The sequence below is a fragment of the Bombina bombina genome, chromosome 2, assembly GCF_027579735.1.
Source record: "Bombina bombina isolate aBomBom1 chromosome 2, aBomBom1.pri, whole genome shotgun sequence".
Lineage (NCBI taxonomy): Eukaryota > Metazoa > Chordata > Amphibia > Anura > Bombinatoridae > Bombina > Bombina bombina.
In genome coordinates this window covers 244,634,137-244,648,528 of record NC_069500.1, presented here as the reverse complement: position 1 = coordinate 244,648,528, position 14,392 = coordinate 244,634,137, and the positions used below count along the sequence as shown (strand labels likewise).

General features: G+C 40.0%; 1 protein-coding gene across 1 annotated transcript in view; it reads right to left on the bottom strand.

Moving 5' to 3' along the window:
• Positions 1-14,392, bottom strand: part of LNPEP (leucyl and cystinyl aminopeptidase) — a 538,618-nt gene that overhangs the window by 134,555 nt on the left and 389,671 nt on the right. The window contains exons 14-15 of the mRNA XM_053701508.1: positions 2,225-2,403; positions 786-947 (exon numbers count right to left, since the gene is read on the bottom strand). Of these exons, the coding sequence (XP_053557483.1) occupies positions 786-947; positions 2,225-2,403 (341 nt within the window). The remainder of the gene's footprint in view (positions 1-785; positions 948-2,224; positions 2,404-14,392) is intronic.

Sequence of the window (14,392 nt, the reverse complement as noted above, 5' to 3'; positions counted from 1 at the left end):
GGCTTACCGGTCCCCATGAGGGGAAATGACAGCCTTCCAGAATTACACAGTCTTGTTAGAAATATGGGTAGTCATACCTTAAGCAGAAAAGTCTGCTGTTTCCCCCAACTGAAGTTACTTCATCTCAACAGTCCTATGTGGAAACAGCAAACGATTTTAGTTACTGCTGCTAAAATCATATTCCTCTCATAAACAGAAGTCTTCATCTTTTTCTGTTTCAGAGTAAATAGTACATACCAGCACTATTTTAAAATAACAAACTCTTGTTAGTAGAATAAAAAACTACAACTAAACACCACATACTCTTCACCATCTCCGTGGAGATGTTGCCTGTGCAACGGCAAAGAGAATGACTGGGGTGGGCGGAGCCTAGGAGGGACTATATGGACAGCTTTTGCTGTACTCTTTGCCATTTCCTGTTGGGGAAGAGATATTCCCACAAGTTATGGATGACGCCGTGGACCGGACACACCAATGTTGGAGAAAACAAGGATTGTTCATTTTTAATTAACATAGTATTTCTCGTGTGCAATCCTTGAGTACCAGATCAGGCCAGAACAAACAGAATTTCTCAAATTGTGTTTGTTAGTGGGAACTAGACAATACACTTGTAGTTTTTACATGCTTTAGCAGATACATTGATGGATACTTGCAAAATATAAATATAATCTAAATTTTAATGAGAACAAAATGTTTATTGAACCATACACAACTAAATATATATATATATATATATATATATATATATCAGCCTTAAAGTAGGATGCGATAAACCATTTACATACCAGATTAACTTTCTGCCATCGTTGGTGCTTGCAAGTGCTTCAAGTAATTTGCTTTTTTCTGCTTCAAACAAAGAAGATCCATACATGGTAAAAAGAGAATTCCAATTTTCCTCATCCTGGGCACCAACCTTAAATACAATGCTCATAACATCTGTAGGAAGTCTTAGGGGGAGAAAAAATAAACTTTTTAAAAAAATTCTTAAAGTACAGTCAACATTAAAACAATATACACTAAGTTATATAAATCTTGGTATGTTCTGCTAGATTTGTCACACAACAAAACATTGAGAAGAAAACTTCACGCTCAATTAAGAGAGATTGTAAATTCAAAATTTAAAGTTCATGATTCAGATAGAGAATAGTACAATTTTAGACAATTTCCAATTTACTTCTATTATCTAATTTGATTCCTTCTCTTGGTATTCTTTGGTGAAAAGCACATCTAGGTAGGCTCACAAGCAGCAATGCACTACTAGCTGCACATAAATGTTTCTAGTCACTGGCTCACTCAGTGTGTTCAGAACGTTCCCAGTAGTGCATTGCTGGTCAGTCAACAAAGAATACCAAGAGACTGATAATAAAAGTAAACTGGAACGTTATTTAAAAGGGTTATATCTGAATTATAAAATAAATATTTTAGGCTTGGGTTTTGAATTTGCATAAATTGTGATATCCTTTGAAACAGTGTCTAGGTTGAACAGGTATTTTCACATTGTAAGGCTGCTTTCCTTTACCCTATTTAGGTGGTCTCTGAATGTCACTGGCTTATCCATTGCAACCAACAATTCTAAACATGGTTTGCAAGAACTGTATAATTTAGGTGGTATATTTAACTAACTATGTAGCACTTATAGATTAGTAATCAATCTATTAAAGTTTACAAATTTATATTGAAATAAAAACACCTTTATCTGATTGGCATGCCTAGGACATTCTGGTTTATTTAAAAAAATATTTTTTGACATTTGATTCAAATGTAAATTAAACAGGTTACTATGCAGATTCTGAAGTCCTGGAAATTAGCTTCTAATAAAATAGCAGAACATTCAGCTCATCCATTTGATCATAAGAAAGAAGAAAGAAAAAAAACCCACTGAACTTTACAAAATAACTTAAAGCTTTGCAATTTGTGACTAAGCACTTATCTATTGGTCACCGAATGAAACCGCTGCACCTGCATTACCTTAGACATAGGAGAAAATTCGCCAATTACAATATGATAAAACCTTAAATATGAATGGTCATAGGTATTAAAGTATGATTTAAAAAGTCTCACAAGACAATTTATTGGAAGCCTGTTTGAACATTCATAAAAACAAACATACTCATCACTGTGCACAAGATTAGAAAAAAGCATTACAGTTGTGGTCGTTATTTGTAAACAGCATATTAGATCACTTTCGGCTATTAGAACATATGATTACAGAAGAAGATTTTACCTTGAGTTATTAGATTTCCAGGTATCGTACAGCTCTCTGGCTTTAGCTGTACAGTTGCCAACATTTTGAGAGCAAGCAAAATTTAAAAGAATGGATCGTAGCTCTTGATCAGAAGGTGAACCTTCATCTGTCCATGACTGACTTGTTATTAGAGATTCCAGGAGCAAATAAGTACGATGCTAAAATGAGAAAATACATTTCTAAGCTTGATGTATATGTAAAGGTCTGAATTAAGTTTTAGCAAGAGAAATCGTCAATATATAAAATGTGATCACAAATAGGTGACCTTGTGAAATAGAACTAAAATGTAAGATTTATACCTTACATCTTTATGCATATAGCAAAACATTTTTAGTAGGGGAAAATATTTTATTTTAAAAAAAAATTATTAAAAAAGTAGAAGTGAGTTGCTATTGTTTTGCATTTGTTATTAAGAAAACATAATTTACTCCCAATAAAAATGCAGAATAATAGGTAAATTGAAATGTAGAGAAAATAATTTACCCCAGCACGAGAAACATGGATCTATAAGCCATAACATAACTACAACATCAACAATTCTTACATGACGCGTTATTTTTTTTCATGGTGGTGAGAGTCTACGATTCATTACTCCTGGGATTTACTCTTCCCTGCCACTAGGAGGATGCAAAGATTCCAAAACCCCAAGAGCTCTATAAAAGCTCACTGGTAAACTAATCTGATGTATAGCCAAGCAAAAGAGGTAGGAAAAAGTAAAAAAGAGAGTAACATAATAGGGGAAGGGAAAAAGATGTGCACAAAAATTAACCATCACCAGAAAATAAACAGGGTGGACTCTAACCAACATGAAAGAAATACATTTATCTGGTAAGCATATACTAGGTTTTCTTTCATACAGGAGGTGAGACTCCGTGATCCATTACTCCAGGGAACAAATACCCAAGCTGTGAAATCCATGAATAATGAAAAATAAGGGCGGGATAAACATCTTTTTTCACAAAATCTACAACCTAAAACTGAATTCAAAGAATAAACTAGAAGATATCGGACTTACAGACAAAAAACATTAAGCTGAGACCATTGCCCGAAGGACTTTGCTAACAAAGGCTGCCTCAGAAGAAGCGAAAACATAAAAATGGTAGAAATTAGTAAAAGGTATGTTACCTTGCAAATTTGGTCAACCGATGCCTCATTCTTAAAAGCCCAATAAGTGGCAACCAAGATGTCAAGGAAATGGCAATAACTTTCTGCCCTCTTTTAGAACCTGAGAAATGAATAAACAAACTAGAATTTTTTTTCTGAAATCCTAAGTAGCATCAACATAATACTTTCAGTTAAATAAGTCCAATTTAGTCCTTAAAACAGCCTTATCCTGATGAAAAATTAGATAAGGAGAATCACGAGAAAGAGCAGGCAATTCCGAAAATCTTCTAGTAGAAGAGATAGCCAAAAGAAACAAAACCATCCAAGAAAAAAAGCTTAATATCCTCTTTTTGCGTAGCCTCAAATGCAGGAGTCTGCAAAACCTTAAATACCATATTAAGATTCCAAGATGGAAAAATTGGCTTAATAACAGGCTTAATACATACCAAAGCCTGAATAAAACCATCAATGTCAGGAAGATTAGCAATCTTCCAATGAAACAAAATTGAAAGAGTAGAAATCTGTCCCTTGAAAGAGCATCCACAAACTTCACCTGATGATCCCTGGACCTCGCAAAGTACCTGGGAAGTTTGTTGTTTTACCGAATAGACATCAGATCTTCCTCTTGGAGACCCCAAAAATCCACATTCTGATTGAAAACATCCTGATAGCGAGATCATTCCCCTGGATGCAGATACTGGTGACTGAGAAAATCTGCTTCTTAGTTGTTCACTACAGGAGTATGAACAGCAGAAATTGGCTTCTGCCCATGAAAGAATTCAAAACACTTCCTTCATCGCTAGGGAACTGCGAGTTGCCCCTTGATTATTGATATAAGCCACTGCAGTGGCATTGTCTTTTTGAAAATGGATATGAGACTCCCTCTTCAACTGAGGCCAACTCTGAAGATCTCTAAAAAATAGCATGGAGTTCCAGAATATTTATTGGCAACCTCGCCTGCAGAGGAGCTCAAAGTCCTTGTGCTCTCAAAGACCTCAGACATTTTCCCAATCTAAAAGACTTGCATCTCTAGTGATCACAGTCTAGGTAGAACAAGCAAAAGAAGCCCCCAGCAGAATAAAATGATGATTCAGTCAAAAAGACAGAGACTGACCTGTTCAGAGAGCTAAACATATCTCCTGCTGAGTATGATCCCTGTACCATTGGTGAAGCATACAAAGCTGAAGAGGCCTTGTGTGAAAACAAGCAAAGAGAATAGAATCCAATGCAGCAATCATGAGACCTAATACCTCCATGCAAAGAGCAACTGAGGGAAAAGAAAGAGAATGAAGGCTTAGACAAACCGACACCAGTTTCAACCTTTTCTGACCTGTTAAAGATATTCTCTTAGAAACCAAATCTATTTGAACCCCCAGAAAAGTAACCTTTGTCTGAGGAACTAAATAACTCTTTGGAAAAGTGATTCTCCAACTGTGCTGTTGAAGAAACAGTCTGTTGGTGTGAGATTCTGCTAAATGCAAAGATGGAGCTTGATCCAAGATATTGTCCAGGTAAGGAAAAAAAGCAATACTCTTGAGATCTGATTGACAGAAGGGTACCAAGAACCTTTGTGAAGATTCTTGGAGCTGTAGCCAGTGCAAATGGTAGAGCATCAAACTGAAAATGCTTGTCCAGAAAGGCAAACCTCAGAAACAGATAGTGTTCCTTGTGAATAGGAACATAAAGATAAGCATCCTTTAAATATATTGTGGACATAAACTAACCTTGCTGAACAAAAGGCAGAATAGTCAAATTATTCTCCATTTTGAAAGAAGGGACCAACTTCCCTTCAGATCAAAAACTCCTTCCTTCTTTGGAACAAGGAAGAGATTAACATAAAATCCCATCCCTTGTTTCAACAATGAAACAGGAACAATCACTCCCATAATTTCTAAATGTGAAATAGATTGAAAAAGGCTTGAGCCTTCAGTGGAAATTTTTGGAACATTTGACAGAATAAACCTTCCCGTGGGAGGCCTTTTTCTGAAACCTACTCAATAATGAGAAACAATATTAAGAACCCAAGGATCTGAAATAGACTGGAATCAGACTTCCTGAAAAAAAAACAGTCTGCCCCTTACCAGAGCCTCTGGTAGCTTCATGCAGACTTGGAAGTAGAAGTAGGTTTTTTTAATTGTTTAGGTCCATTACAATTGGAACTTGGCTTCCAGGCAGAGCTAGAGAGACCTTGCTTATAAGAGGAGGAATCTGATTTTTGTTCCCCATTCTGAAGAAAGGGACAAAAATGTTTAGACGCCTTCCACTTACTCCTGGCCTTTTTGTCCTGAGGAAGCTCCTTTACCTCAAGTAACAGTAGAAATAATAGAATCCAACTTCTTTCCTTGAAAAGAAAGATAAAAGTCTAGATTTAGATGCTATATCAGCAGACCAAGATTTCAAACACAAAGCCCTTCTTAAATGATGTCAAATACAGCATCACAAATACAAGAGTTAGCACATTAAAGCAATCATAAAAGGTTAAAAAAAAACTCACTAGCAGAATCGTCAAAAAACTGCTCAGAGACACTATTTAACCAAATGGAAGAAGCAGCAGTGCCGTCACCAATAGAAATAGCTGGCATAAATAAGTAACCTGCTCGCAGAAAAGTCCTTCTATGAATTGATTCAAATTTCATATCTAAAGGGACTTAAAAAGAAGTACTCTCTGTCAGGGGAATATAGGGGATACAATTTCTTAAACCTTGCAGAAGTACTAAAGGGATTACCTGGCTTAGACCATTCCCTAGCAACTATTTCAGAGACAGCATCAGGGACAGGAAAATCCTCAGAGGTTTTAACCTTTAAAAGAGAACAAATATGTTCAATTTTAAACAAAAAAGAGGAAGTTACTGGTTAGAGGAAATCCCCTGATTATCAGAGAAAACCTCTCCTTCTGAAGAAACACCATGAAAAAACATAATTTATGCTTACCTGATAAATTTATTTCTCTTGTAGTGTATCCAGTCCACGGATCATCCATTACTTGTGGGATATTCTCCTTCCCAACAGGAAGTTGCAAGAGTATCACCCACAGCAGAGCTGCTATATAGCTCCTCCCCTCACTGCCATATCCAGTCATTCGACCGAAACAAGACGAGAAAGGAGAAACCATAGGGTGCAGTGGTGACTGTAGTTTAATTAAAATTTAGACCTGCCTTAAAAGGACAGGGCGGGCCGTGGACTGGATACACTACAAGAGAAATAAATTTATCAGGTAAGCATAAATTATGTTTTCTCTTGTTAAGTGTATCCAGTCCACGGATCATCCATTACGTGTGGGATACCAATACCAAAGCTAAAGTACACGGATGATGGGAGGGACAAGGCATGAACTTAAACAGAAGGAACCACTGCCTGTAGAACCTTTCTCCCAAAAACAGCCTCCGAAGAAGCAAAAGTGTCAAATTTGTAAAATTTTGAAAAGGTGTGAAGCGAAGACCAAGTCGCAGCCTTTCAAATCTGTTCAACAGAGGCCTCATTTTTAAAGGCCCAGGTGGAAGACACAGCTCTAGTAGAATGAGCTGTAATCCTTTCAGGGGGCTGCTGTCTAGCAGTCTCATAGGCTAAGCGTATTATGCTCCGAAGCCAAAAGGAGAGAGAGGTTGCCAAAGCTTTTTGACCTCTCCTCTGTCCAGAGTAAACGACAAACAGGGCAGATGTTTGACGAAAATCTTTAGTAGCCTGTAAGTAAAACTTCAAGGCACGGACTACGTCCAGATTATGCAAAAGACGTTCCTTCTTTGAAGAAGGATTAGGACACAATGATGGAACAACAATCTCTTGATTGATATTCCTGTTAGAAACCACCTTAGGTAAAAACCCAGGTTTGGTACGCAGAACTACCTTGTCTGAATGAAAAATCAGATAAGGAGAATCACAATGTAAGGCAGATAACTCAGAGACTCTTCGAGCCGAGGAAATAGCCATCAAAAACAGAACTTTCCAAGATAAAAGTTTAATATCAATGGAATGAAGGGGTTCAAACGGAACTCCCTGAAGAACTTTAAGAATCAAGTTTAAGCTCCACGGGGGAGCAACAGTTTTAAACACAGGCTTAATCCTAACCAAAGCCTGACAAAATGCCTGGACGTCTGGAACTTCTGCCAGACGCTTGTGCAAAAGAATAGACAGAGCAGAGATCTGTCCTTTTAAAGAACTAGCTGATAAGCCTTTGTCCAAACCCTCTTGGAGAAAGGACAATATCCTAGGAATCCTAACCTTACTCCATGAATAACTCTTGGATTCACACCAATAAAGATATTTACGCCATATCTTATGGTAGATTTTGCTGGTGACAGGCTTCCGAGCCTGTATTAAGGTATCAATGACTGACTCGGAGAAGCCACGCCTTGATAGAATCAAGCGTTCAATCTCCATGCAGTCAGTCTCAGAGAAAGTAGATTTGGATGATTGAAAGGACCTTGTATTAGAAGGTCCTGCCTCAGAGGCAGAGTCCATGGTGGAAGAGATGACATGTCCACTAGGTCTGCATACCAGGTCCTGCGTGGCCACGCAGGCGCTATCAGAATCACCGATGCTCTCTCCTTTGATTTTGGCAATCAGTCGAGGGAGCAGAGGAAACGGTGGAAACACATATGCCAGGTTGAAGAACCAAGGAGCTGCTAGAGCATCTATCAGCGTTGCTCCCGGGTCCCTGTAACAAGGAAGCTTGGCGTTCTGGCGAGACGCCATGAGATCCAGTTCTGGTTTGCTCCAACGATGGACCAGTTGAGCAAACACCTCCGGATGGAGTTCCCACTCCCCCGGATGAAAAGTCTGCCGACTTAGAAAATCCGCCTCCCAGTTCTCTACGCCTGGGATGTGGATCGCTGACAGGTGGCAAGAGTGAGACTCTGCCCAGCGAATTATGTTTGAGACTTCTAACATCGCTAGGGAACTCCTGGTTCCCCCTTGATGGTTGATGTAAGCCACAGTCGTGATGTTGTCCGACTGAAATCTGATGAACCTCAGTGTTGCTAACTGAGGCCAAGCTAGAAGAGTATTGAAAATTGCTCTTAACTCCAGAATATTTATTGGGAGGAGTTTCTCCTCCTGAGTCCACGATCCCTGAGCCTTCAGGGAGTTCCAGACTGCGCCCCAACCTAGAAGGCTGGCATCTGTTGTTAAAATCGTCCAATCTGGCCAGCGAAAGGTCATACCCTTGGACAGATGGACCTGAGAAAGCCACCAGAGAAGAGAATCTCTGGTCTCTTGATCCAGATATAGTAGAGGGGACAAATCTGAGTAATCCCCATTCCACTGACTTAGCATGCATAATTGCAGCGCAAATGGCACTATGTCCATTGCCGCTACCATTAAGCCGATTACTTCCATGCACTGAGCCACTGACGGGCGTGGAATGGAATGAAGGACACGGCAAGCATTTAGAAGTTTTGATAACCTGGACTCCGTCAGGTAAATTTTCATCTCTACAGAATCTATAAGAGTCCCTAGGAAGGAGACTCTTGTGAGTGGTGATAGAGAACCCTTTTCCACGTTCACTTTCCACCCATGCGACCTCAGAAATGCCAGAACTATCTCTGTATGAGACTTGGCAATTTGAAAGCTTGACGCCTGTATCAGGATGTCGTCTAGATACGGAGCCACCGCTATGCCTCGCGGTCTTAGAACCGCCAGAAGTGAGCCCAGAACCTTTGTAAAAATTCTCGGGGCAGTGGCCAACCCGAAGGGAAGAGCTACAAATTGGTAATGCCTGTCTAGAAAGGCAAACCTTAGGAACTGATGATGATCTTTGTGAATCGGTATGTGAAGGTAGGCATCCTTTAAGTCCACTGTGGTCATGTACTGACCCTCTTGGATCATGGGTAGGATGGTCCGAATAGTTTCCATTTTGAATGATGGAACTATGAGGAATTTGTTTAAGATCTTTAGATCCAAGATTGGTCTGAAGGTTCCCTCTTTCTTGGGAACCACAAACAGATTTGAATAAAATCCCTGTCCTTGTTCCGTCCGCGGAACTGGATGGATCACTCCCATTACTAGGAGGTCTTGCACACAGCTTAGGAATGCCTCTTTCTTTATCTGGTTTGATGATAACCTTGAAAGATGAAATCTCCTTTGTGGAGGAGAAGCTTTGAAGTCCAGAAGATATCCCTGAGATATGATCTCCAATGCCCAGGGATCCTGAACATCTCTTGCCCACGCCTGGGCGAAGAGAGAAAGTCTGCCCCCCCACTAGATCCGTTTCCGGATAAGGGGCCGTTCCTTCATGCTGTCTTGGGGGCAGCAGCAGGCTTCCTGGCCTGCTTGCCCTTGTTCCAGGACTGGTTAGGTTTAAGCCATAGCGCCCTACGCGCCTGGATGGCGAATCCGGAATTCTTAGCCGTTAGTTTAGTCAAATGAACAATGTCATCAGAAACAAATGAGTTAGCTAGCTAAGCTTGTCAATAATTTCATTCAATGGAGCTGTCTGGATGGTCTCTTCCAGGGCCTCAAACCAGAATGCCGCCACAGCAGTGACAGGCGCAATGCATGCAAGGGGCTGTAAAATAAAACCTTGTTGAATAAACATTTTCTTAAGGTAACCCTCCAATTATTTATCCATTGGATCTGAAAAAGCACAACTGTCCTCAACCGGGATAGTGGTACGCTTTGCTAAAGTAGAAACTGCTCCCTCCACCTTAGGGACCGTCTGCCATAAGTCCCGTGTAGTGGTGTCTATTGGAAACCTTTTTCTAAATATAGGTGGGGAAAAGGGCACACCGGGTCTATCCCACTCCTTGCTAATAATTTCTGTAAGCCTTTTAGGTATAGGAAAAATGTCAGTAGACACCGGCACCGCATAGTATCTATCCAGCCTACACAATTTCTCTGGAATTGCAACTGTGTTACAGTCATTCAGAGCAGCTAATACCTCCCCAAGCAATACACGGAGGTTCTCAAGCTTAAATTTAAAATTAGAAATCTCTGAATCAGGTTTCCCCGAGTCAGAGATGTCATCCACAGACTGAAGCTCTCCGTCCTCATGTTCTGCATACTGTGACGCAGTATCAGACATGGCTCTAACAGCATTTGCGCGCTCTGTATCTCTCCTAACCCCAGAGCTATCGCGCTTGCCTCTTAATTCAGGCAATCTAGATAATACCTCTGACAGGGTATTATTCATGATTGCAGCCATGTCCTGCAAGGTAATCGCTATGGGCGTCCCTGATGTAATTGGCGCCATATTAGCGTGCGTCCCCTGAGCGGGAGGTGAAGGGTCTGACACGTGGGGAGAGTTAGTCAGCATAACTTCCCCCTCGACAGAACCCTCTGGTGATAATTCTTTTATAGATAAAGACTGATCTTTACTGTTTAAGGTGAAATCAATACATTTAGTACATATTCTCCTATGGGGCTCCACCATGGCTTTCAAACATAATGAACAAGTAGGTTCCTCTGTGTCAGACATGTTTAAACAGACTAGCAAGCTTGGAAAACACTTTAAAACAAGTTTACAAGCAATATAAAAAACATTACTGCGCCTTTAAGAAACACAAATTTTCCCAAATTTTTTAAATAACAGTGAAAAAATGCACTTACACTAACGAAATGTTTACAGTGTATGTAATAAGTTAGCAGAGCATTGCACCCACTTGCAAATGGATGATTAACCCCTTAATACCAAAAACAGAAAAACAAATGACAAAAACGTTTTTTAAACAGTCACAACAACTGCCACAGCTCTACTGTGGCTTTTTACCTCCCTCAATATGACTTTTGAAGCCTTTTGAGCCCTCCAGAGAAGTCCTGGATCATGCAGGAAGAAGCTGGATGTCTGTGTCTGTAATTTTTGCTGTGCAAAAAAACGCCAAAATAGGCCCCTCCCACTCATATTACAACAGTGGGAAGCCTCAGGGAACTGTTTCTAGGCAAAATTCAAGCCAGCCATGTGGAAAAAACTAGGCCCCAATAAGTTTGATCACCAAACATATGTAAAAAACGATTAAACATGCCAGCAAACGTTTTAAAAACATAATTTATGTAAGAACTTACCTGATAAATTCATTTCTTTCATATTAGCAAGAGTCCATGATCTAGTGACGTATGGGATATACATTCCTACCAGGAGGGGCAAAGTTTCCCAAACCTCAAAATGCCTATAAATACACCCCTCACCACACCCACAATTCAGTTTAACGAATAGCCAAGAAGTGGGGTGATAAAAAAGTGCGAAAGCATATAAAATAAGGAATTGGAATAATTGTGCTTTATACAAAATCATAACCACCACAAAAAAAGGGCGGGCCTCATGGACTCTTGCTAATATGAAAGAAATGAATTTATCAGGTAAGTTCTTACATAAATTATGTTTTCTTTCATGTAATTAGCAAGAGTCCATGAGCTAGTGACGTATGGGATAATGACTACCCAAGATGTGGATCTTTCCACACAAGAGTCACTAGAGAGGGAGGGATAAAATAAAGACAGCCAATTCCTGCTGAAAATAATCCACACCCAAAATAAAGTTTAACGAAAAACATAAGCAGAAGATTCAAACTGAAACCGCTGCCTGAAGTACTTTTCTACCAAAAACTGCTTCAGAAGAAGAAAATACATCAAAATGGTAGAATTTAGTAAAAGTATGCAAAGAGGACCAAGTTGCTGCTTTGCAGATCTGGTCAACCGAAGCTTCATTCCTAAACGCCCAGGAAGTAGAAACTGACCTAGTAGAATGAGCTGTAATTCTCTGAGGCGGAGTTTTACCCGACTCAACATAGGCAAGATGAATTAAAGATTTCAACCAAGATGCCAAAGAAATGGCAGAAGCTTTCTGGCCTTTTCTAGAACCGGAAAAGATAACAAATAGACTAGAAGTCTTACGAAATGATTTCGTAGCTTCAACATAATATTTCAAAGCTCTAACAACATCCAAAGAATGCAACGATTTCTCCTTAGAATTCTTAGGATTAGGACATAATGAAGGAACCACAATTTCTCTACTAATGTTGTTGGAATTCACAACTTTAGGTAAAAATTCAAAAGAAGTTCGCAACACCGCCTTATCCTGATGAAAAATCAGAAAAGGAGACTCACAAGAAAGAGCAGATAATTCAGAAACTCTTCTGGCAGAAGAGATGGCCAAAAGGAACAAAACTTTCCAAGAAAGTAATTTAATGTCCAATGAATGCATAGGTTCAAACGGAGGAGCTTGAAGAGCTCCCAGAACAAAATTCAAACTCCAAGGAGGAGAAATTGACTTAATGACAGGTTTTATACGAACCAAAGCTTGTACAAAACAATGAATATCAGGAAGAATAGCAATCTTTCTGTGAAAAAGAACAGAAAGAGCAGAGATTTGTCCTTTCAAAGAACTTGCGGACAAACCCTTATCTAAACCATCCTGAAGAAACTGTAAAATTCTCGGTATTCTAAAAGAATGCCAGGAAAAATGATGAGAAAGACACCAAGAAATATAAGTCTTCCAGACTCTATAATATATCTCTCGAGATACAGATTTACGAGCCTGTAACATAGTATTAATCACAGAGTCAGAGAAACCTCTTTGACCAAGAATCAAGCGTTCAATCTCCATACCTTTAAATTTAAGGATTTCAGATCCTGATGGAAAAAAGGACCTTGTGACAGAAGGTCTGGTCTTAACGGAAGAGTCCACGGTTGGCAAGAGGCCATCCGGACAAGATCCGCATACCAAAACCTGTGAGGCCATGCCGGAGCTACCAGCAGAACAAACGAGCATTCCTTCAGAATCTTGGAGATTACTCTTGGAAGAAGAACTAGAGGCGGAAAGACATAGGCAGGATGATACTTCCAAGGAAGTGATAATGCATCCACTGCCTCCGCCTGAGGATCCCGGGATCTGGACAGATACCTGGGAAGTTTCTTGTTTAGATGGGACGCCATCAGATCTATTTCTGGAAGTTCCCACATTTGAACAATCTGAAGAAATACCTCTGGGTGAAGAGACCATTCGCCCGGATGCAACGTTTGGCGACTGAGATAATCCGCTTCCCAATTGTCTACACCTGGGATATGAACCGCAGAGATTAGACAGGAGCTGGATTCCGCCCAAACCAAAATTCGAGATACTTCTTTCATAGCCAGAGGACTGTGAGTCCCTCCTTGATGATTGATGTATGCCACAGTTGTGACATTGTCTGTCTGAAAACAAATGAACGATTCTCTCTTCAGAAGAGGCCAAAACTGAAGAGCTCTGAAAATTGCACGGAGTTCCAAAATATTGATCGGTAATCTCACCTCCTGAGATTCCCAAACTCCTTGTGCCATCAGAGATCCCCACACAGCTCCCCAACCTGTGAGACTTGCATCTGTTGAAATTACAGTCCAAGTCGGAAGCACAAAAGAAGCCCCCTGAATTAAACGATGGTGATCTGTCCACCATGTTAGAGAGTGTCGAACAATCGGTTTTAAAGATATTAATTGAGATATCTTCGTGTAATCCTTGCACCATTGCTTCAGCATACAGAGCTGAAGAGGTCGCATGTGAAAACGAGCAAAGGGGATCGTGTCCGATGCAGCAGTCATAAGACCTAGAATTTCCATGCATAAGGCTACCGAAGGGAATGATTGTGACTGAAGGTTTCGACAAGCTGCAATCAACTTTAGACGTCTCTTGTCTGTTAAAGACAGAGTCATGGACACTGAATCCATCTGGAAACCCAGAAAGGTTACCCTTGTCTGAGGAATCAAAGAACTTTTTGGTAAATTGATCCTCCAACCATGATCTTGAAGAAACAACACAAGTCGATTCGTATGAGATTCTGCTAAATGTAAAGACTGAGCAAGTACCAAGATATCGTCCAAATAAGGAAATACCACAATACCCTGTTCTCTGATTACAGACAGCAGGGCACCGAGAACCTTTGTAAAAATTCTTGGAGCTGTAGCTAGGCCAAACGGCAGAGCCACAAACTGGTAATACTTGTCCAGAAACGAGAATCTCAGGAACTGATAATGATCTGGATGAATCGGAATATGCAGATATGCATCCTGTAAATCTATTGTGGACATATAATTCCCTTGCTGAACAAAAGGTAAGATAGTCCTTACAGTTACCATCTT